We start from the raw sequence: 20,871 nt of genomic DNA, 5'->3' as shown, positions 1-20,871 counted from the left end.
CTTATTCTGATAGTGGACAACTTTTTGCATACTTCCAGATCTTACGAGAACATCTTGTCCAGTAAAAAAAAAAGATATATATAACGGTAAAAAATATTGGAAAGAAAACCTCTGAACTGATAAAAATGGCCGTGATATTACGGAGCCATTTTTGTCGCATCAGTCCAAAACACCCGTTGTGTAATTTACGTTCAGTGAGCAATTACATCACAGTTTTGGCCTGTTAATAAAATATTACTGGCTGTTTCGCTACACAGAGCTGAGGTCACAGGATTCAATAAAAGAGTTTGAAGTCTCGTTGGTGAAAAATTCAAGTTTTCTTGAGGATTTTCCACGTATATTTGTCGCAGTTTTTTCTGCGGACTTCTCAAATGAAAGGTAAGGTGATGGTGACCCTCTTGTGCTTGTTTTATTCGCTCGTTTTGATCCTCTGTCTAGTATGTGTGCGAAGCAAATATGGGACAGGAAACCTGGCGAGTATATTTGGCTTCATGGGTTTAATTCTTAATCTTGGGCGCCATGTTCTTCGCTAAGATGGTCAGAGTTTGCAAAATTAAACCTGATCGAACATTTTGAAGTTTTCTTCGTGCACTTTGATAATAAAGTGTTTCAAGCGCTTATCGCATGGCTTTGGAAAGTTTCCCTAGCTAGTCTTGTGGTGGTACTATTGTTTATTGAATTGCCGGAACAAAACACAGCAATGAATCATTCATGTTTGGCAGGTTAATCATAACATGTTCAGATGCAATGAGAATCAAAAACAAGAATCTCTCCGAAATAAATTTAAAACTACTTTTTTTTGTTACAGCACCAAATAATTCAACCCCCAGTTATGTCAAGAGAAGATTTTTGTTTGATCTTTCTTTGTGCTAAAACTTGCATCTTTATAAAAAAAAAAAAGTACGTACTGTTTCGCTTGGTAATCTAATTTAAGCTCGGCTTAGTCTGTATCATGATCACTTGTGTGATCAAGGAGCAAGCCAGTTGTCAAACTCCGCAGCAGAGTCAAACACAATTGGCCGTGAACTTCAAATCCATGCCATACGTTTATATTTTCTCTTAAGAATAAACTTGTGATCAAAATGCAAATCTTCTTTGCAGCCAATGTTATGATATACCGGGAAAACGATTCAGTTGTATTCATAGTGTAGACAGTGGGATTGTCACCGCTCGAATTAACGAATCGAAACTTTCCAACACTACACAAAAATATTTCGATTTAAGGCCGGTTTGAAATAAACTTGTGCTAACCTGTTGGGAGAGGCTCCCCAGAATTTGCTAATCTAACGGTTTCTAAAATGAGGAAATTTCGTAAAAATACCGATAAAAATCCAATGAAACCGTGAAATCGATCGAAATATATCTTGTTAACTAAACCGTTATATCGGTTAAACGGAAATTTGAAGCCAAGGCTATCTAAAATATTTTGGCTTTAATAAATTGCATGACCTGGGAATTTGTTGAGAAGATTTTTTTATGCCAATGTTTCTCGGCGCAAATAAGTCAGACGTCAGATAGTCTAGGAAAATTTCCGTTAAAGAAACAGTGGAAAGTTTAACCGGCTAAGAAGATATTCTAGCTTTTCCATATTTACTTGTCATGATATCATTACTCTGACACACTAAGGCTTATTTCACTAATTCAAAGTGGTAAAGTTGTCGCCCTTTCAAAATCCAATCAGACGTGGCTAAACCCAACTGAAATCATTGTCTTCTGAAAGCCATTCAAGTTTCGTGTAATACCGCTCGAAATTAACACATGCTGTCCGCAATTCACGTGAACAAGTTACAACTTGCAATATAAACTACTGAAATGAGGAAGTTACAGAGTTGGAATCTTAGCAAGTAACCAGAAATTATAAAAGACCTTGGAGAATCTTGCGAAGCTAAAATTTTAGTACCATTTATCATTAACCAATTTTAAAGGGATTTTACATGCTTTCAAGGAAACCAAATATTGCAATGGCTAAAAATATCAACCAATACATAGTTTGCTGTTTGTTTGATCAGTTCCACACTTTAGAAATGAAAGCAAGCTTAAGTTATGAAGGTCAATTAGGGCGTGGTCAATGAGATCGAAGATAGATCATATAGTCAAACCTGGGTGGCCGTTATGGGGAGTTAGAGGGTGTGACATTTTTTATTAAAAAAAAAAAAATGCTTATTGTAGCGTGTAAATGGGTAACAATGAAATATATCAACAAAATTGAAACCAAATAGAAACAGAGGCCAACGGAGTTGTACAGATCACGTTTCGTGACCTTTTCGTGACCTTTTCCCGCGCTTCGCCTCAGCTACCTGTATTTGGCCCGCCAGATTGTCTATTTTATACTATTTTAGTGCTACCCTCTTTAAATAAAGTCTTTACTTACTTACTTACTTACTTACTTACTTACTAAAAAAAAAAGTGGGGTTTCTATACACCAATCGTCAGTCGCTGATTAACCGGTCATTGTCGAAAGGTTTTAGCAGTTGGGACGCGCTTTAGTGGCCGTTGCTAAGCAATTGGCCTGAAAAACCCGCACAACTTTGTCATCCAATCAAAAGTAAAACCAAAACCAATCGTGACTAGCCTGTACATGTTTTCCCGCGCTTCGCCTCAGCTACATGTATTTTGGCCCGCCAGATTGTCTGTGCCCTTTGTGATTGGCCAGAGTCATTGCCTCGACTTTCGTTTTACGATACTCGATTGACAAGCTCTAGTATCTATAAAAATAGCTAACATCTATTTTCTCATTATTAAAATATCAGTACATGGTCTAGCTGACAGGTGGAGAAAACAAATAAAATCATCAAAAGGAGATGTCGTTTTCATGATGTGCAACGAAATTCTCGTAACTAATGTATTGAAATCAGTAAGGGGGAGATTTAAAATTTGAACTGAAAATGTTCTTGATATTATTCCAGTTTGGAAAATCTGAGTTGAATTTCAACTTTTTCCAGCAAAAAGGGAACAAAACTACAAGTATTCTGCCTTGCAGTTTTCTTATACCTAGTTATTCAGGTTAGTTATGACGTGTAGGTTTCTAACGTATTTTGCTACAACTCGCAAAGCATTGCTAAGGCAGCTTCTACAACACGTCGGTGAAATTTGAAAACGCAGCTTTATTTCTACAGTTCCACCAACTGTCCACAATAATCCTTCACGAAAATGGAGCTTTCTAGCTGTAATAATATTAATATAGCCTGCGAAGTGCTCGTACGCTCTCTTTGCTAGCCGAAGTTTTCTCCGTCCTCGCCGAGAGCCTGTTCACAGGCTGAGCGTTTCGCAAACGCTCTTCAAACTGGAGGAATTTGAAAACGCCGGCTTTTCGTTTTCGTTTGGTTAAGTCTGTATACGAGCCAAGTTTGCCATCAGGCCGGCACTTATTTCCGGTTTCTGTAGCATGAAGTCTGATGAAGTGACCAGGAGTATTATTACTCCCCCCTGGATGGGATGCTAATCCATCACACGGTTTCTCCCAGCAGTAAATTCGCCGGTACTCACTTATACAGCTAAGTGGACAGAGGCACTGTCAGAGTTAAGTGTCTTACCCAAGAACACAACACAAAGTCCGCGGCCAGGACTCGAACCCGGACCGCTCGATCCCGAGACGAGCGCACTAACCATACTAACCATCTATACGGCTACCGTGCCTCCCTCTCCAATATGGTCTCATTAGTTAGTCTATTTGGTTTTTGAATATATAACACATAATTTGACATGTGGCTTGTCTTTCAGGGATGTGTTTGAGTCTCCCATTTCTGCTGTGTGTCACTATTGCCTCATTGCACTGCAGCACCGAGGCAAAGCGACTCTCCAACTCCAGATATCTACTGGGTAAAGCACTGCTTAGAAGAGCACGGGAGATCAACGAAACTAAAAGCAATGGTGACGTGTTAGAAGATGAGATGTCAGAGGAAGAGCGAGAGAAAGTCTTGCAAACAGACGCGTTAGAAGACATTTTCGTTGGTTCCGGAAATCACGTGTACGAGAGCCAAGGGAAATCGGAGACTTCCGGTTCAAGGCGAGAAGAAACTTTCGCTTCTGACGAGAGCGAGGCCGAGGAAGCGGAAGAGGATAATGGCAATCCTACTTCCGGTGATAGCAATGCGGGAGAAAGGAGTGAGGATGATGAAAGTGACGAAGATGAGGATGAGAAGAGCGAAGACGATGACGATGACGACGGAACAGAAACGAAAAAAGACCAAGAAAGCCAGGAAAGCACAAACAACGAGGATACAAGCGGGTCAGGGCTGATTGAAAGTGAAAGAGCCGCAAGGCGCTCGTCAGACATTTCCGGTTCAGGCTCCGGAAGTGAACAGCAAAATGATGCTACTAAGCAATCAGGGTCAGGAGAAAGCACCATTGAGGAAGTTGCGCCCGCGGCTGCACCTCAGGTTGAGGCCAGCGGAACTGAGGAAAACGCCGCGAAAAAATCGGAAATCGAAACAGCTTCCGGTGACAGTCAAGACGAAGACGAGGAAAGCGGAAGTGCAGACGCTATCAAAAAAGGAATTGAAAGCTTGAGCCGACTTTTAACGCCAGTAGCCAGCGGTTACGATTTTGAGTTGTACAGCGGTAATACTGCGAACGATGATAAAGAAGTGGAAACTGAGGCGGATGGAGAGAGCGAGAAGGGAGTCAGCTCCGATACAGCGGAAGTCCACGTCAAGCAATGTAAAAGAGTTTGCGAAGATCCCATGACTTATGAACAATGTGCTGTGCCTCGCTGCGACTATAAAATGGGAACCATCAAAGACTTGTGCATCTATCTGTGTAAGCATCAGACCCCCGTCTGTAGACAGCAATGCGAGTAAGTAATGTCTAAGGAGACTTATTTTCGCGATGTGAATAATCGATAACTTTTTTTCTAGATATCATTACGAGGCTGAAAATGAATTTGGCCGTTTTCGTCTTCAGGTCCTTAAGAGATTTATTAGTAAAATTCGTTAAGGGGGAACTGGAGACGAGAATGGTATAACCGCTGTACTCAATTGACCTCAGGCTCGATTGTTTCTAATTTAACAAGGCCAGTCTAAGATTTATTGGTTGACTGAATAAACAAACCACGGGCGAGCAACATTGACAGAAACTCGTTTAAACAAGTGATTTCTCTTTATCTTAAAAGTTTAACAAATACCGTGAATCACGATTTGACACCGTGTGTAAATTGTTTATTGAACATCACGAAACACTAACTACAAAAATCTAAACAAGTAATAACGAGCTAAATAAATAAAAAGAGATATATTAGCAAGAGAAAAAAAAATGAACCTTTGTAAAGAAAGACAATTTAACATGCGAATTGTATGATCCCAGACTAGCACCGACATGTCTCTGTACGTATTGCGCGCCTACTTACGCTGGATTACAAAGTGAGATTATCCAAACTGACGAAAAAGCTACAAAACAGACAGTGAATTTTTAGCCCAACAGACATTTATCGTACAGCGAAAATCAGCCAGCTAAGAGACCTTACACACATGGATCCAACCAGTTTACTGATGACAATAAAGAAGGAAACAACTTTTCCTGAAAAAATATTTGAAATATTTTAATTTGAAAACGCAAAAAACTTACAATGTCTGAGATCGACATGTTTCGCAATGCAATCCGCACGTTCATTTATATCGTGTCGAGCTTGCTGAGGGATTAAAGTTTTCGGAATGCAGTGGAATGGCGATTTTTCGAACCTTCAAGGCAAACGAAAAGTGGTATGAAAAGTCTGTTAGTTCGAGAAATCGTGGGTAAAATTACAGTGTTAGACTGAGAGGAAGAAAACAACTTTTGGTTCGAATTATCAGGAGGATTGAAAACTCGAGGGTTTAAAAAATCGGGATTCAACTGTATATAACTTTCTCAAACTGCCTTGCTTTTAGGTCGTCAAGTTGGACTTTTATCTCATTGTTTTTTGTTTTGTTTTGCTTTTTTCACTGTGAAGTAACAATTTCTTAAGCAAACAAAACCGTAATCTCCTAAGCACGTGCCCACACACATGTACAACAAAGAAATTAGAATGTCATAGTTCCCTAAGACAGTGTTATATAATGAAACATTGTATTGGCTGTAATGAGTTTAAGGGGCTTGAACCCATCGATCGGTTATTTTGCATTCGCCGCATTTGACAACTACCTGTTAAATCATTATCTGGTAGTCAAAATATATTTAAACCGTCACCTATGGTGGCTGTCTTCTCAAACGATCTTGGAATAAAAAATATAGATGTGATTCCTTGTTTTCGTATACGAAATATTATTATTAGTAGTAATTAAAAGCAAGGAAAGCATTGAGATTTTTTACAATGAATTCTATAGAAGCTTTTAACATGGTAACTGGCAGTCTGCGTCAAAAATACGCGTAAAGCAGATTTGCAGTACGTCGCCTACGAATGAAGACAAATCTCGGCCTGTGCATGTGATTTTTTGGGAAGTCGAAATGCAGTTCAACGTCTCTTCAAAGACCATGCTCGGGCAGAATTAACTGATCGTGTAAGAAAATGGTCTTTGCAGGGAGCTAATGAGCTAAGGATGGAATGAAAAAAAAAGCTAGCCATTGTGCACCGTTGGGGAGGGCATGATTGTATGAAAACAACGGCCGGAAATTCGTCTTCGTTCGCAGGCTCTTAATTGGAGCTTTGAAGTTTCGTTTTAATCGAAATATAAATGGTTAATAAATATTGCTTCGGAGTAACGAGTTAAACTATAGTGTTTAGAAATGGAACTAACCACTAATAAACTGTAAAAAATCTCCTTGTTGAATAAAATCATATGAAATATCACGTTTTCAGTGTTCTTGTCTTTTTGATATAGATGACTTTCGAGAGCTGTCTTACTTTGTTGCCTCATTTTGTTTCTCAGTCCAAAAAATAGAGAGGAACTGGTAACTGATTTGCCACTAAAGCTAAAGGCCGTGACAATTTCGTTCTCAGAGACGGTCGGTTTTTTTAGCAGACAAGAAGTCACTCGTGCTAGTGCTGAGACTCCGTCGGTGAACAAAATGATGACGTAACTCCGGCACGACAGGGTCACGCAATATAAATTTTGCAGGGAAGGCTGGGTTACTTCTTGTTTAGTGATAGACTGGGAGAAGTCTCCCTTTTCCTCGAAAATCCGTGGGAAAGAACGCAAAACACGTGAGCGTGGAAGCGTGACGTGCAAGCGGCGAGTAGCGCGGCTTCGCATATCATGCTCGCACGCTCACGACTGCTCGTATCTGTTGCGTTCTTCTTTGGGTTTTTCCCCACGGAATTTCGAGCAAACGATAGACTGCTCGCAGTCTACTTTAATGATTTGCCCACTTGTCCATAAACAGGACCAAGCCAAATGTTAATCGAAAAGAGGCGAACTGGTACAACTAAGAAAGCAAATAAAATTTTAAAGGTTTAAAAATAAGTTATTCGCAGTACTAAAAGAAGGTATCAATTTATTCAATGACAAAAGCTTTAGAAGCAATGCTGTACAAGCGTTCTCATCATGTACAAAGATGCATTTATGTCTTGTGCAGTCGCGAAAAAAAAATATGCTAGATAGTTTACTTTGAATTCTGCAGGTTTGTCCTAGTATTACTAGCAATAAGGTGACCTCAATCTTCTTTAAAAAATCTTTGCCTCACTGGCTTTATTTCTCAAATTAAACAGAACTGAATGGAAGCCCTTTGCTGTTACACAATCCGTGAGCGTATCTTACTTCCCCTTCAAACTGTGAGCCTGACACAGACGGTTTTACAGTGGATTCCCTCAGTGGTTCATCCACTGTGAAAGTTTGTGAGCATGACGCAAAAGGCTTTGCAGTGGATTCCTTTAGCATTGCATGAACGATGAAAGATTGTGAGTATGCGGCAGATGAATCAGCGGATTCACTCCTCGGTGAAGGCGTCATTTCTTCAGATAATTCAGGGTTGTTATTGGGAACAGATAACGTAAACTTGGTACCCAGGGCACCGCTTGAATGTCCTGGAATAAATGCATTGTGGGCTGTGCTAGATCCGGAAACAGAAACAACTGACGGATTCGATGTGTTTATGATAACATTTGGCGAGGAGACTGGAGCTACTGTCGCCGTTGGATAATGTAGCTTCTTAAGACCTAAAGGGGACAAGCATAATTCAAAAATAAACCAATTCATCACAATCAGTCAGTCAATCAATCCATAAGTCGGTCTGTCCGTCTGTCAGTGCTAGTCTGTGAATCAAATATCTTCATTACTCAATTCGAATACCGTTTAAGAATGGTACGTGGTGTTGAACAAACTTTTGAATCACAGCATGAATGAGTTCATGCACATGTGGGTGGTAGGGTGGATGCAAAGTGAACGAGTGATTAAGAACAAACGTACGAACGCGGAAAAGTGAAAGAAGCACAACAAAAAAGTTCAATTGTTTTCTTCTAAAGAAATGTTCCTGGGACAACGTACTTTCAACAGCTTCTACTGGCAAAGTTTCCTGGGCGGAGACGATCCCAGCATTCTTGGTTTCATGATGCATGGATGTAGAGGAAGAAACAGATTTCACATTCCCTTCACAAGATCCCGAACTCTGAGTCCACATCATAGAGGGGTTCGTAGGGCTTTGGGTAAACTGTCCCGCCAATCCAAGCCCCTGAACGCTTGGAAAACCTCCTACTGGTCCTTGCTGCGTTTGAGCCAACTGATAAGGATTGCCAAACGGTGCATATAAAGTGAAAGGCACTTGAAGCGAGGTTTGCCAGGGGAAAAATTGCATAGGTGTATATAAAGTAGAGTTCCATGTGGCGCTAGGGGAAGTGGATCCAGATATTTGGTCAAACTGTTTTTCTGTTGCTCGTGGGGTACGGTTCTTTTGTCGTCTGTGTTCGGGTTTCTTGGTGGAATACAGTTGTCGTTTTACGTGGACCAACAGATCTGTAGACGAAAAGATGAAATCAAGATTTTACTATTTTAGTGCTTTCGGGAAAAATCTCAAATTAACGAGAAAAATATAAGTAGTGTTTTATGAAACTGGATCAGAGCTGAAATTAAGATAGGAAAAACGCGATATAGAACGTACCTTAGGTTAATTTGAGGTAGGTAATTTCAATGCCCATCTTTCAATTATTAGCTAAACATGCTAATTTAAAACTTTTATTTAATCTCAGTGACTTATCTCAATTGCATTAATGCTCAAATCTTTCTTTTCCTTCAGTTATGAAAGTCTTATGAATATCATTGGTAAGTTTTCATGAGAACTTCCAGCGCAAACACAAAGAGATATTTTCTAAGACTATATAATTATAAAACCTCAGGATATTGTGAAATTGATACAAGATATAAGGTCGTTTAAATTTAAGTGCCCTGATATAGCGACCGCACAAGCCCACTCTAAAGGTAAGAAAAATAATCTATTTGGTTTTCTGAACCTTACCTCGCCTTCCCTTTCGAAAGAAAGGATGTTTAAATTCACATTTTGAAAAGAACGATAACGGCGAAGTTGACGTCCTCTTTGCATATTCCGTGACTTTACGAAATCCATACAAGTTTAGTTGCCGAACAAAACTTGCAAAATGCTTTGTCTTGAAAAGCGCGCTCGATGGATTGATTAGAATCTCTGAAACGAATCTCTGAATGCTCGGAATAACGATGCCTGTTCCTTGTGTGTTCCAGTGAATTTCTTCGCGTTTAGGATTATTAACAATCCACCATAACTTCTCTGGAAAGGCCAGCAAAGCATAATCAGATTGACGATCTGTTGGTAAGTAAGGAGAAACTCTCGCCATGTTGAACGTTATATGTGAAGAAAACTTTCAGGGTTTCTAATCTGTTATTTTCGCGTTTCCATGGAATTTTGCGTGGTTCTTGCGTGACGCGTGAATGGCGCAACAACGAGACTTTTGATTGGCTGAAAGTAAGTGCGCGCGCAAGATTTGTTGTTTCCGCCAGGTCCAGGGGTTAGGTAGAATTTTTCAATAGAGAGTTCTTACGCCAAGTCTCATTGGGTTTGTGAGCATGCCTTCTTCACCTCCACTCCCAACCTCTTAAAAGTTTGAAAACACGATTTCCATTGGCCTTCAATATACTCTAGAACACTGGATATCTTTTTAAGAGTTAATTATTTTTTTATTATTATTACACAGAACATGTAAAGTAGTTCAGCCTCAATGGCATGTCCTTGGTCACTAAAAGTATGCAATTCGCAGTTAGTTTGACTTTCTTTAACTGCAATTTGTATAACATTTTTGATCTGATTGAATAAGTATGTCGCTAGCCAAATAGTACTTCAAATGAGACCGCAAAAACATATTGTGGCTGACATTTTTTAATACTTTTACATCATTTGATCATTGCCATTAACTAGGATTTGATTATCACCCAGAAAATTATTTAGGCGATTTTGTGTGATATTTGTTTCCATCTCTGTACCTTACAGAAACTAAAGGGAAACGTTAAGATATTTTCCTAGTGTTGACCACTAGTTGCTCCTCTACGTTTTAATTGAGCAACTTTTCATACGAGTGAATTTTAAAGGAGCTCAATCACGGTTTGCACATTTTGAAAAGTTTAGCATAAATTTTTCAAATTCGTCGTTTGCAATCCGTGTCAATCTTCGCCATCCTTGACCATCCTTGTTCCTTTATCGTTTATTATTATCTCTTTGATGTTTTTCTGACTGAGCTTTTTTAAGCATTTTGAGAAATCGGAGCAGCTACTGTGCATATTGGCCTTAACATTTTCGGAAGACTCTGTAATGTGTTCCGACGGCCATACGAACTATTTCGAGCACTTTTAATTTTGTGAATTGTGAACTCTTCAGGGAGCTCGGAAGACTTACTTTCACAGTTTTTTTTTTTTTTAACCATAGGTATTAAAAGCTTCGTTTGTAACGGTACTCTGCCTCAGTTTTTATTTTATTCTAGTTTTTCTTTGTAACTATTTGTTGTTTAGGAGATCCGAGCTTTCCACCTTGTAGCCGCCACGATTTTAATGTCCCCAACCGAGAGGTCCTGGGCACCAAACTGCAATTTTCCCGCCATTTACCCCGACTTAACTTTGCAAAGAACTCTGGGTAATATGAACAAAGCGCGCATAGTTTGCCGGGAAATCATCGTGTCCGCCATCATGCCTCCGAAGAAGAAGGCTGCGAATGAGCCTACGAAAAAAACCGAACAGAAAAAGAAGGAAAAGATAATTGAGGTATTTGACAAACTGGTCGTCTTTTCGAATAATCTAAATTTCCTTCTGTGAGCTTAGATTTGTGATTTCTATCTCGCACAGGATAAAACTTTCGGATTGAAAAACAAGAAGGGCAAGAAACAGCAGACATTCGTTAAACACGTTACTCAACAGGTAAGCTAATAATAGATGTACTTTTTGGAGATTTTTACGATTTGAGTAATTGGTGGTTTGCTTTTCTTTCTTGGAAAAAGGTCAAATATGGTGGCAATCCTAGTGCGAGAAAGGTACGTAGAACATTACAAAACATGCATATCAGCTGAAGTACCACACGCGAGTAACTTGAACTTAACTTAGTAAATATACGTACACGTTTAGTGATTGATGTCCAGTGATTCGTTCGAATATTTCATATTTACCAAAATGATCTTCTGTTTAATAAGAGTATTGTATTCTTTATAAATAAAATAATTTACAAGAACCGGCTAATGGGTAAATCTTCTAGTTTATGAAGCTGAAAAAGAAAAATAATGTTACACCATCGTCCAAATTGAACTTACCTTAAAAGCTAATATAAGCTTATTTTTATACGATTTTCTCGAGTTTTTCAAGCTACCAAAAGCTTCGTAAATCGAAGTTGCAACAAATACGTTTTCCGGATTAAACAAAGTAACTAATTAATTACCTTTGCCTTGCGATTACTTGTACATGTACGTGGTTAAGATTTGTATCAATTAGTTCAATCGTTCAAGTTTTTGTGTAATAAAAATTATCAGCATTTATAGCTTGTAAATACAGTGGAATCCCATCACACTGTTAACCCTATCAACACAACAAACCCATTATTGTGGTCACTTTTTAACCCCCCAAAAATGCTTAGTCAGTCATTTCCTTGTTTTAACAACTTCGATAAAATAGCCAATGCTTACTTCTCCTTGTGGTACAATTCAGGACTGGAAATAAGGGTTAGGATGACCAGCCAAATATACTTAAGCCTGGTCATACTTCGTTTACGAGTCAAAATTTTTATGGTCAGATATTTTTGCTCTATTAAATACACAATAATAACTCACCCTCCTTCTCCTCCCCAGAGCAATAGCTAGGTAATTTTCCAGGGCTTGAAAAAAAAATTGAATTCCAGCTTGCCCTTGGTATTAATTTTACTTTACCTGGGCAACTCTTAGTTTGCTCTTTTAATGCTTCAGATGGCAGATGACATGCCAGATCCCGTGCCCATTGGGCAAGTGATCCAATTAAAAGCTACTGGTACTTGCCCAGAAGAAAAATCTAGTTGTCCGAGACTACCATATGGCACTTGTTTTGAGCCCTGATTTTACACACAACTTGGACTCCTTGTTGTACTGATTGATTTATAATCAACTGTGAGATACATTGTTACTTAATTCAGTCCAGGAACGTTAGATCCTTTCACTTATATACATGTACAACTGATATATAAATGTGTACTAATTTTCTTAATGATCATTGTTCTTGTTTTTCCATGTAGCTTGCTCAGGAGCAAGATAACAAAGTAAGTCACTCTAACTGGAATATAAATATTATAATTAAACCTAACTTGGATTGCCAAATCAGTTGCAACTCAGCAACTGTTCCACTTTTCCTATGGTTTCCCTTCTTGTTCCAAATTATCATCTCTACCATTAAAGGTGCATATATACTGGTGGTATATTGCTTACAATACTGCTCCACACTTTCTACTAGAATGAACATACACTAAAAGTGTTCAAAATGTTCAAACATTTTGTATAAAATGTTCAAAAGTGTTGTTTAAAATGTTCAAATGTTGTTTATAGTGGTCAATGCGCTTAGCTGCACATAGCTAGTTCGCAGGCATGCCTAAGAAACAAACACATCAACTAAACATAATAGGCTTAAAAATCCCAAGTGGCGGGAGGTAGACCAGTTGGCTATTTACAAGTATGACCCAGGAGTTGAACTAGGGTCTACCGAGAAGCAACTGCAACTTAGTGGTAAGAGTGGGACTTGAACCTGCGACCTCCAGATTTCAAGTCTGGCACCCTACCCAATCGGCCATGCTGCTTCCTTGCGGAGGTTTGTTCCTCAATTTACAAACAAATTACATAAAATTACATTATTGAGTTTATTGAGGTCGAAACTTGTTGGAACCTGATTTTTTGTCATATTCATCAACTTTTAATAAAAGACTTTGTTATTTTGCATATTATTTTACAGAAAAAAACAACAGAACAAAAGAAGAAAGAGCAAGATGAAGTGAACCAGCTGTTTAAACCTGTTATTGCACAGAAAGTATCAGCAGGTCTGTATGCATGCACTTCAGAACACAGTCAAAAAATATCCTGGAATGTTCAGAGCCTAGGGTTGTTATAGAGTAATTTCACATGACGTCATGGCAGCCATATTGGTGTCCCAGAACAATAAAATGTGGCTATGTTGTTGTACCAAACCAATCCTGTGGGAGTTGAACTCTTTTCTTATGCAAACACTTTCTTCTGTTCCATTCAGTTTGCATGGCTGCTGGCCAAATGACTGAAAATGCTCTATAGGACCTTCAGATTACAGATCATGTTAATCTTAAAATAATAAAGATGTGGGTAATATACTCTAGATAAGGCATACAGTACTGTAGGGCACATTTAGTGAATAGATTTTCTAGTTGGAGCCATAGTGCACTAGCACAAAAGTCTTTTCCTATGGCCTAATACTTTTTAAAAAAAATAATGTTACTTGTTCATTAGGCAAGCAGTAGTTGATGAAAATCATATGCCCAACAGAAAAACCCGCTTGATCCGGTTTTTTGACTGGGCACTTTTTTGCATGCTCAAAACTCCAGTTGTGAAAGGTTTTAGATGTATCTAGCTATTAAGGCAAATTTAAGGAAGGAAGGGAGGCCTTGCAATGCAGCAAGAGGTACTTAAACCCTATTATTTAACAGCAGGAAACTAGATGTTTGATTATAGGCATATTGTAACACACAGGTGCCGATCCCAAGTCAGTAGTTTGCGCATTCTATAAGCAAGGACAATGTTCCAAGGGAGACAAGTGCAAGTTCTCTCACGACATTGCTATGGACAGAAAAGGAGAAAAAAGGAGTCTTTATGTTGATGCCAGAGATTTTGATGACGAACTTAAAAATGGTAAGTATCACTAAGTTCGTACTTTGTACTGAAATTTCAGACTTAAATGTATGTTTAAGAATATTGAAGTGATATTGAGGTATTAAAACTTTATATGTGCATGTAGTATGTTTTAGGTAGGTAACTGTTGTAATCTTGTTTTTATGTGACTGGAGACTGAATGAACCATTGTGTTTCCGAGTTAGCCTCCAGCCTAGTTATGTATAATTGTAGGGCAGGAGAGATGAAGGAAGTTTTTGAGTTTCTGCAAAGGTAATACAGATGCAATCAGGGAACTAGAAGCTTTCAACCTAACGTCTTATCTTTTCTCAGATACAATGGATAAATGGGATCAGAACAAATTAGAGGAGGTCATTGAGAAAAAGCATGGCGAAAAAGAAAAATCAATGCCCAAAACAGAAATTGTAAGTACAATAAAGTGTCCACGCAATAACTTAACACAGATGTTGAACTACATTTATACAGAATAAACTTAATAACTATTTATGTAAATTACAAAAAAAAAAAATAAATAAATAAATAAATAAAAAATACAAATTAAAGAAAAGCAATTTTTTTTTTGTATTTCTCTACTTGGTGATCAATATGAACACAGTATTGTTAAAAATAAAGTGCAGTAAAATAAATAGTAGACAAATAGTTTGTGTTAGATTTATTAATACTGAGCAAAAAAACGAAACAAACAAACAAACAAACTGACAAAGATTTCCAGTTGACTTTTTACATATAGATAAAGGAAAATTGCACGCAATAATAGTTGGGCAAAATGTTAAAAAATGTTCCATTCAAGGTCTTTGATTCTTGTAAGAGTACTAAAATGCTTGTTAAAACTATTTTCCAGGTCTGTAAATTCTTTTTGGAAGCTGTTGAAAAGGGACTTTATGGCTGGTTCTGGAATTGCCCTAATGGCCCAAAATGTATCTACAGGCATGCACTTCCACCAGGCTTTGTGTTAAAAAAGAAACAAGAAAAAGAAGTCAAAGATGAAATATCATTTGAAGAATTTATAGAAACAGAGGTATGCCATAGAGGATACAATACGGGGACAGGGATCAGCAGGGACAAGCAGCTCCCAAATTGTGCTTGCCCAGCGAGAAAATCCACATGTAATTCTTCCAGATGACTGGACAGCGCTTTTTGAGCCCAGCCTGCAATGAACTGTCTGTGTGGAGATTAGCTTCAATTTTTGGTCGTAGCTTACAGCAATTTTGTTTTCATTGAGTTATTACTTTTGAGCAGTTGTTGCTGTTTCCAGACAAATACCTGATGAGGTTTTTTATGGCAATTGTACTCAGCGTGTCAGGGACATTGTATACTGGTCACCAGCATCATTCAAAAAGTTATTTATTATTATCATATCATTTTTTGAATAACACTCAAAATACAAAAATATCTGGAAAAATTATGCGTGTCAGTTTTCACACGTGTACATGTGTATATACATACTCTGTTGTCTTTGCAATAATTTATCATTTGACATCTGATAGACTGAGAGAGACTGAGATTCTCCTAGCAACGCACATTCTGCTTTCTTCTTTGAAAAAAAGGAGAATTTGACATGAGATCAAGAGCCACTTAGGCTTTTTTTCTACCCACCCCTTCTTTTTATTGTTGGCCATTTTCATTTATGTGGAATTTTTGGTGTTTTGTCTTCAAGAGAGCAAAGCTTGGTGGAAACTTGACAAAGTTAACATTAGAAACGTTCTTGGAGTGGAAAAAGAGAAAGGCAAGTTATTAACATCTAGTTAAATATGATCAGTAATCTTTATTACAAGTTAACATTTCTTAATTAAAGGGCCCTAGGTAGCCACACCCTTGTTTTTGTTTACATGCGAGAGTTAAGTTATTATATTTTATTCGGAGCATGTCGAAATGAGTAGTCCAGCACCTCTTCCAGATTTGTATCTTCTTTGGTTCTGGTAACCTGTAGCTTCTATTTTTTCAAGAGATAGGGGTGTTGTTTGGATCATTTATGTATTGTTTCGTGAGCCAATAACAAACGGTGTTTGCACAGCTACAGGCCTGCCTGTCGAAACGAAGAAAATCACGGTGAAACTACTTAAGACAAACATACTTCCAGGGACACAAGTTACAGTAAAGCAAAAAGATTTCACTTCACCATGCAATATCAAAGTTTTGATGGCATTGAAAATGACAGAGGTTGACTAGGGTCCTTTAAAGTGTAATTTCAGGTAGTGGGTCCAAATGGCCTGTGCAAAGACACTGAAATTGTCTAACTTGTACCTCCTGGCTATCGTAGCCAGCAATAAGAAATTCCAGCTAAGAAACTCCTCTGGCTCCAAAAGCCTTTTTCATCATTAAGACTTATAGACATGTAGTAATTTTGCAAGTTTGTATTATATGTAACTCACTTTATCTCAACTGCCTAAGCCAGTGTAAAATCTTAGCTAATTATTTAGTACCCTTTTCCTCAACAGTTAAAAGAAAAGAGAGAAAAATTTGAAAAGGAGCAGGCAAAGAAAAAGGATGAATTTAAGTCTGGAAGAATTGTTGGAAAGGTGGGCAGTTCTGTGGGTGTCTAGCTGTTGTGATTTACATACATTGTGTGCAGTCTGTTTTTCCTCTTGAAAATCATGAAGAGATATGGTGAAGGTTTTACAATTTTCATCGCGTCCCGACACCTTCTGGTTCATCCTGCCCTTTTCCTTTCACTTTCACACGAATAAACACTTGTCAGATCCTGAGGGAAAAGATGCGCTGCAAGCAGTTTATGATTTATGTCAAATACTTTCCTAAATTTGCGATGGTGCATCAGGGATGACGTAGTGGTGAGAGCCCTCGCCTCCCACAAATGCGTCCCAGGTTCTATTCCAGCCCAATGCCATATGTGGGTTTAGCTTGTTGCTGGTTTGTGCCTTGCTTGGAGGATTTTTCTGCGGGTACTCCAGTTTTCCCACCTCCAGAAAAACCAACACTCCAAATTCCAGTTAGACCAGGATAGAGGACCTGCGTGAAAACCAGCTAAGGCTGATGTGGCCTCCTCTCTAAATAATTGTAATTTATTAATAATTATCTCCTCAGAGCTTTATTATCTAGCTCTCTGCACGCACTGCAGGCCTATGATGAGGGAGCATCATAGGCCTGCAGTGCGTGCAGAGAGCTAGATAATAAAGCTCTGAGGAGATAAATTATTTTTCTATTTATCTTTTTATTTAAATTGCACAATTAAATATCTACAAATAGTACTCCTTCTGTTTCTGTGAATTAGCCATACTTTGCCACTTAGGCAACAAATTTGAAAAAACATTGAAGCTTTATACTTACTTATCTAACGTTCCACATGCATTGTTGGCTTATGATGCTAGCATTGCAGTATGGGTTGTGACATTTAAATCAAATGGTAAGCTCTTTAGTTGGCAACAATGGGAGGTGCGGTGGCCTCATGTTCAGTGCACTTGTCTCCGGATCAAGCAGTCCAGTTTTTGTGCCAAAGGTCATGTTATGTTCTTGGGCAAGACCCTTTACTCTCACAGTGCCTCTCTCCACCCGGGTACTGGCAAACTTAATGCTGGGGGTAACCCTGCAATTGACTAGCAACCCATCCAGGGGGGCGGGGGATGGGGGTACAAATACTCCTAGTTGCTCCATGCTCCAGAAATCAGAGATATGTGCCGGTCTGATGGTCCACTTGGCTCGTACGTAGACTTAGTTGGCTACAGCCTCTGCCGTAACAATTCAGTGGGTTTGTGTGATTACTATAGGTCAGTGGTCGTGAAGTGTTTATGTTCAGACCAGAGCTGGTTGAAGCTGATGCTGATGATGATGAAGCCACAGAAGATATGAGTGTGTACAGACGGAAGGATGAAGATGTAAGTGACCTATCTCTAGATTAAGTCCCCAGGTATGAGAACACTCTCTCTCTGTATGCATTGCTAACCTATAATGCTTCATTATTTAGCCATTTACATGCATCTCCAGGTCTTGACAAAAAAAAAAAAAAAAAAGAAAACTTGAATTTCAGCTTGCTCACCAGGAAAGCAGCTCTCAAATTTTATTTACGGCGGACAAGTCTAGGTAGAGGGGACTCGAGAGGGTGGCGGAAATTGAGCCTAGCCCTTACCTGTCAGGCAAATGACAATGAAAAGGTTCTTGCTGTCAGGAAAATCTACTTGTCCCAAAAGACTACTGGACAGGACTTTCTTTGAGCAGTGAATCTCTGATCTTGATGCTAAATTAGCTAGGTTTTGCATGTAGGTGCCCAGGTCAGATAGTTTTTGTTGTAGTCGTTTTTCTGCTCCTGCTGTAGTATATGGATTGACTGCAAATTAAAACCTTAAAATGAATTTGCCGACTCTCAACCTATTATCTTGAAGTAATCTTCACAGTGTATAATGAGTCCAATACTTGGAAGAATGGCATTTTTTTTTTTCACTGTAAGAGTGGATTGCTCAGTCTTCTTTGCTTCTCTTAAAGGATGATGAAGACGCGAACAGTTCAACGAAAGAAGTCACGTTAGAAGACATGTACAGTGCTGCAAAAGAAGTCGATGGAACTGGCACAGTGGATACAACAAGCAATGCCGCAGAGAGGTTAAAACTTAATCAGGCCACCAGTACATCTGCTGGTGAAAATTCCAACCAACAGGTAACTGTACAGGGAAAAAAGTGCGCTGTCTCCCAATTCATTATTAATGACTTCATTTTATTTCTCTTGTCATATATCATACCCTTCATTTACCACTCCTTTCCTCTCCTCTTTCCTGTATCCTCCTGTCGATTGAAGGTTGGTAATTTCTCCTCACATTCTGTTCCTTCTTTTTCCTTTCTTGCCCTCCCCACCCCTCCCTTCTCTAGTCCTCTCGACACTTATCTTTCGTCACGTCTCGTCCCATCCCTTGTCCTTTTCCTGCCCTGCCCTGCCCCGCCCGCCCCGCTGTCTCTCGCCATGCCCTTCCCAGCCACACCCCGCCGTCTCCCGCCCCGCTCTATCCTTCCGTGCATACCTCACCCTTCACTCCTCAACCCCGCTTTCTTCCCCCTTCTCTTCTCATCTACATTTTACATTATTTGACTCCATAGAGCCCCGACACAACGAATGCTGATGAAAATGGTCTCGACGAAGCTTGCGGCGGAACAGATTTACCTGAGGATGACATGGACGCCGCATTAGTAAACGGGATACCTATCGAAGAAAGTTTATTCGAAGAAGATGACATTGACGATTTAGAACTTGAAGATCTGGAAATTGTCGATTAACGAATGCTGAAGATTCTTTAGACTTCGACATGACCAATTGGAACATTCAACATAAAAACCTAATGATGAGAGCTGTTGCTATCATGACAGTCTATTGAATCTTACATGAAGTCACTGCTAGGCAGTGTTCGTCATAGGCAAGAGTTTCAATGAAGTGAAAATGGCTCAAATTAATTATTTCAATACCTCTTGAAATAGTTGTAATGTAAAACGAAATTTGTAACATTACTATCTCAGAGTTGTTCTGCTTTTAAGAAAAAAGCCCTTGGGTACAGGTGCTGTATCTTGAAACCCTTTTCTTCAAGATTCCTCCGTTCAGAAGAGAAGCTCTTGGAATGATTTTCGCGGTGGAAAATATTGCCCTCAGAGTTATGACATGCGAATGCAGCATAGCAGGCAGTTGGGCCAACACAGTCAATAAATGTTTTAACACATGGCCCATTCTTGAAATGTGGCTGGTAAATATCTGTGAACAAGTTGACTGGCGTGTGTTGAATGGGTAGGTGGTATGCGCTGGGCCGCACGGCTTTTATTAGACCAGTTCAAACAATACAAGTACTTGGGATCATTTGATATGGAATAACGTGTAATGAAAACTTATTTTTGTAGTCGTCAATTTAAGGACAATAACTTGATTATCTTCAGACAATGTCTGTTTTAACCCCATTACAAAAATGAAGCGAAAACTGATTGCAAACATCATCTTATCTGGCTCTTCCGGACGAATTTCTAACAATAAATTATCGCCAAATGACGTTGAGTGGTGGTGGTTCGGAGTTTTGTCAAACACTATCTATCAGTGGCCTGTGCTCAATCAGAGGTAACGATTTTGTTTCCACCGATCAGATTTCAAACTAAGCCGGAACATGACTTGCCCACGTGTTACTGTCGTTTTGCCCTGTGCACTGGTTACATGGTTTTGTGGTTCACTGGGGTTTTGTGGGGACAGCGAGCGAGAGATGACTGACTACAGTCTGACGACTTGTGAGAATCATTGAAAACTGCTCTTAACATCTGGAGACATGAAATTCTTTGGGTCTTGACAAGAAAAGACGGGCGTGTTGGATGTCGGGAAAGATAAACGAGATGCCCTGGTAATTTTGACGCAGCCTACCCTGGTGCAAATGATCACAACCAAGTACTTCCGTGATACCTAGAAAACACTAAGAACTCGTCTTTTCTTCACTAGCTACAGTTTAATTTCCCTGATTATCCGGCTCTAGTAATATAAAGCGACTCCAGCTTGGCCCAAGCAGCCAAATCGCTACCGTGTGTAAGTAACTTGAGTGGTCGCATATGAATGGCTCAAACCGTTGAGTCGGTGAGATAACTGCATCTGATGCGCGGCCTAAAACGAGCTACGCCACAATTTGCCGCATCTTGAAAAGTTTCGCCTAGATTTTTCAAGTTCGTCGT

General features: G+C 39.1%; 3 protein-coding genes and 2 long non-coding RNA genes across 6 annotated transcripts in view; 3 read left to right on the top strand and 2 right to left on the bottom strand.

Annotated features, from left to right (window-relative positions):
• The window catches only part of LOC149113310 (uncharacterized), a 77,240-nt gene that overhangs the window by 13,071 nt on the left and 43,298 nt on the right, over positions 1-20,871 (top strand). The window lies entirely within an intron of this gene.
• LOC110055204 (uncharacterized) lies at positions 229-6,760 on the top strand. The gene is made up of 2 exons (XM_020761573.2): positions 229-378; positions 3,721-6,760. Exons 1-2 carry the CDS (start codon positions 372-374, stop codon positions 4,797-4,799), a joined length of 1,086 nt encoding a protein of 361 aa, XP_020617232.2. The 5' UTR covers positions 229-371; the 3' UTR covers positions 4,800-6,760.
• LOC110055210 (uncharacterized) lies at positions 7,388-11,006 on the bottom strand. Its single transcript, XM_020761578.2, has 3 exons — positions 9,358-11,006; positions 8,394-8,858; positions 7,388-8,065 (listed from the first exon to the last, which is right to left on the bottom strand). The coding sequence occupies exons 1-3, from the start codon at positions 9,707-9,709 to the stop codon at positions 7,611-7,613; spliced, it is 1,272 nt and encodes a 423-aa protein (XP_020617237.2). The 5' UTR covers positions 9,710-11,006; the 3' UTR covers positions 7,388-7,610.
• Positions 10,988-20,209, top strand: LOC110055198 (zinc finger CCCH domain-containing protein 15-like). 2 transcript variants are annotated; one of them, XM_020761567.2, is made up of 13 exons: positions 10,988-11,123; positions 11,205-11,276; positions 11,357-11,389; positions 12,610-12,633; positions 13,317-13,401; positions 14,081-14,239; positions 14,552-14,643; positions 15,081-15,257; positions 15,897-15,965; positions 16,678-16,758; positions 17,962-18,069; positions 18,674-18,844; positions 19,279-20,209. In XM_020761567.2, exons 1-13 carry the CDS (start codon positions 11,001-11,003, stop codon positions 19,453-19,455), a joined length of 1,371 nt encoding a protein of 456 aa, XP_020617226.2. In that variant the 5' UTR covers positions 10,988-11,000; the 3' UTR covers positions 19,456-20,209. The 2 variants fall into 2 exon arrangements, with proteins under 2 accessions (XP_020617226.2, XP_089144327.1); XM_089288201.1 differs by lacking the exon at positions 19,279-20,209 and having other exon boundaries at positions 11,000-11,123; positions 18,674-19,272.
• Positions 15,821-17,963, bottom strand: LOC149113311 (uncharacterized). Its single transcript, XR_016206752.1, has 2 exons — positions 16,801-17,963; positions 15,821-16,265 (listed from the first exon to the last, which is right to left on the bottom strand). It is a non-coding gene; the product is annotated as an uncharacterized LOC149113311 (long non-coding RNA).

Source organism: Orbicella faveolata, unplaced genomic scaffold (assembly GCF_042242905.1).
Source record: "Orbicella faveolata isolate gen_17 unplaced genomic scaffold, um_ofav_v1 contig_15, whole genome shotgun sequence".
NCBI lineage: Eukaryota > Metazoa > Cnidaria > Anthozoa > Scleractinia > Merulinidae > Orbicella > Orbicella faveolata.
This window is presented reverse-complemented; position numbering and strand designations above follow the sequence as displayed.

What these genes read in the sequence shown, in the direction of transcription:
- LOC110055210 (XM_020761578.2), bottom strand. Translation starts at nt 9,709, where the DNA reads ATGGCGAGAGTTTCTCCTTACTTACCAACAGATCGTCAATCTGATTAT. An exon ending in CTTTCGAAAGGGAAGGCGAG is followed by an intron (nt 8,859 to 9,357) that starts GTAAGGTTCAGA and finishes TTTCGTCTACAG; the next exon opens with ATCTGTTGGTCCACGTAAAA. An exon ending in GCCAGTAGAAGCTGTTGAAA is followed by an intron (nt 8,066 to 8,393) that starts GTACGTTGTCCC and finishes TGTCCCCTTTAG; the next exon opens with GTCTTAAGAAGCTACATTAT.
- LOC110055198 (XM_089288201.1), top strand. Translation starts at nt 11,001, where the DNA reads ATGAACAAAGCGCGCATAGTTTGCCGGGAAATCATCGTGTCCGCCATC. An exon ending in GCAATCCTAGTGCGAGAAAG is followed by an intron (nt 11,390 to 12,609) that starts GTACGTAGAACA and finishes TTTTCCATGTAG; the next exon opens with CTTGCTCAGGAGCAAGATAA. An exon ending in CTCAGGAGCAAGATAACAAA is followed by an intron (nt 12,634 to 13,316) that starts GTAAGTCACTCT and finishes ATTATTTTACAG; the next exon opens with AAAAAAACAACAGAACAAAA.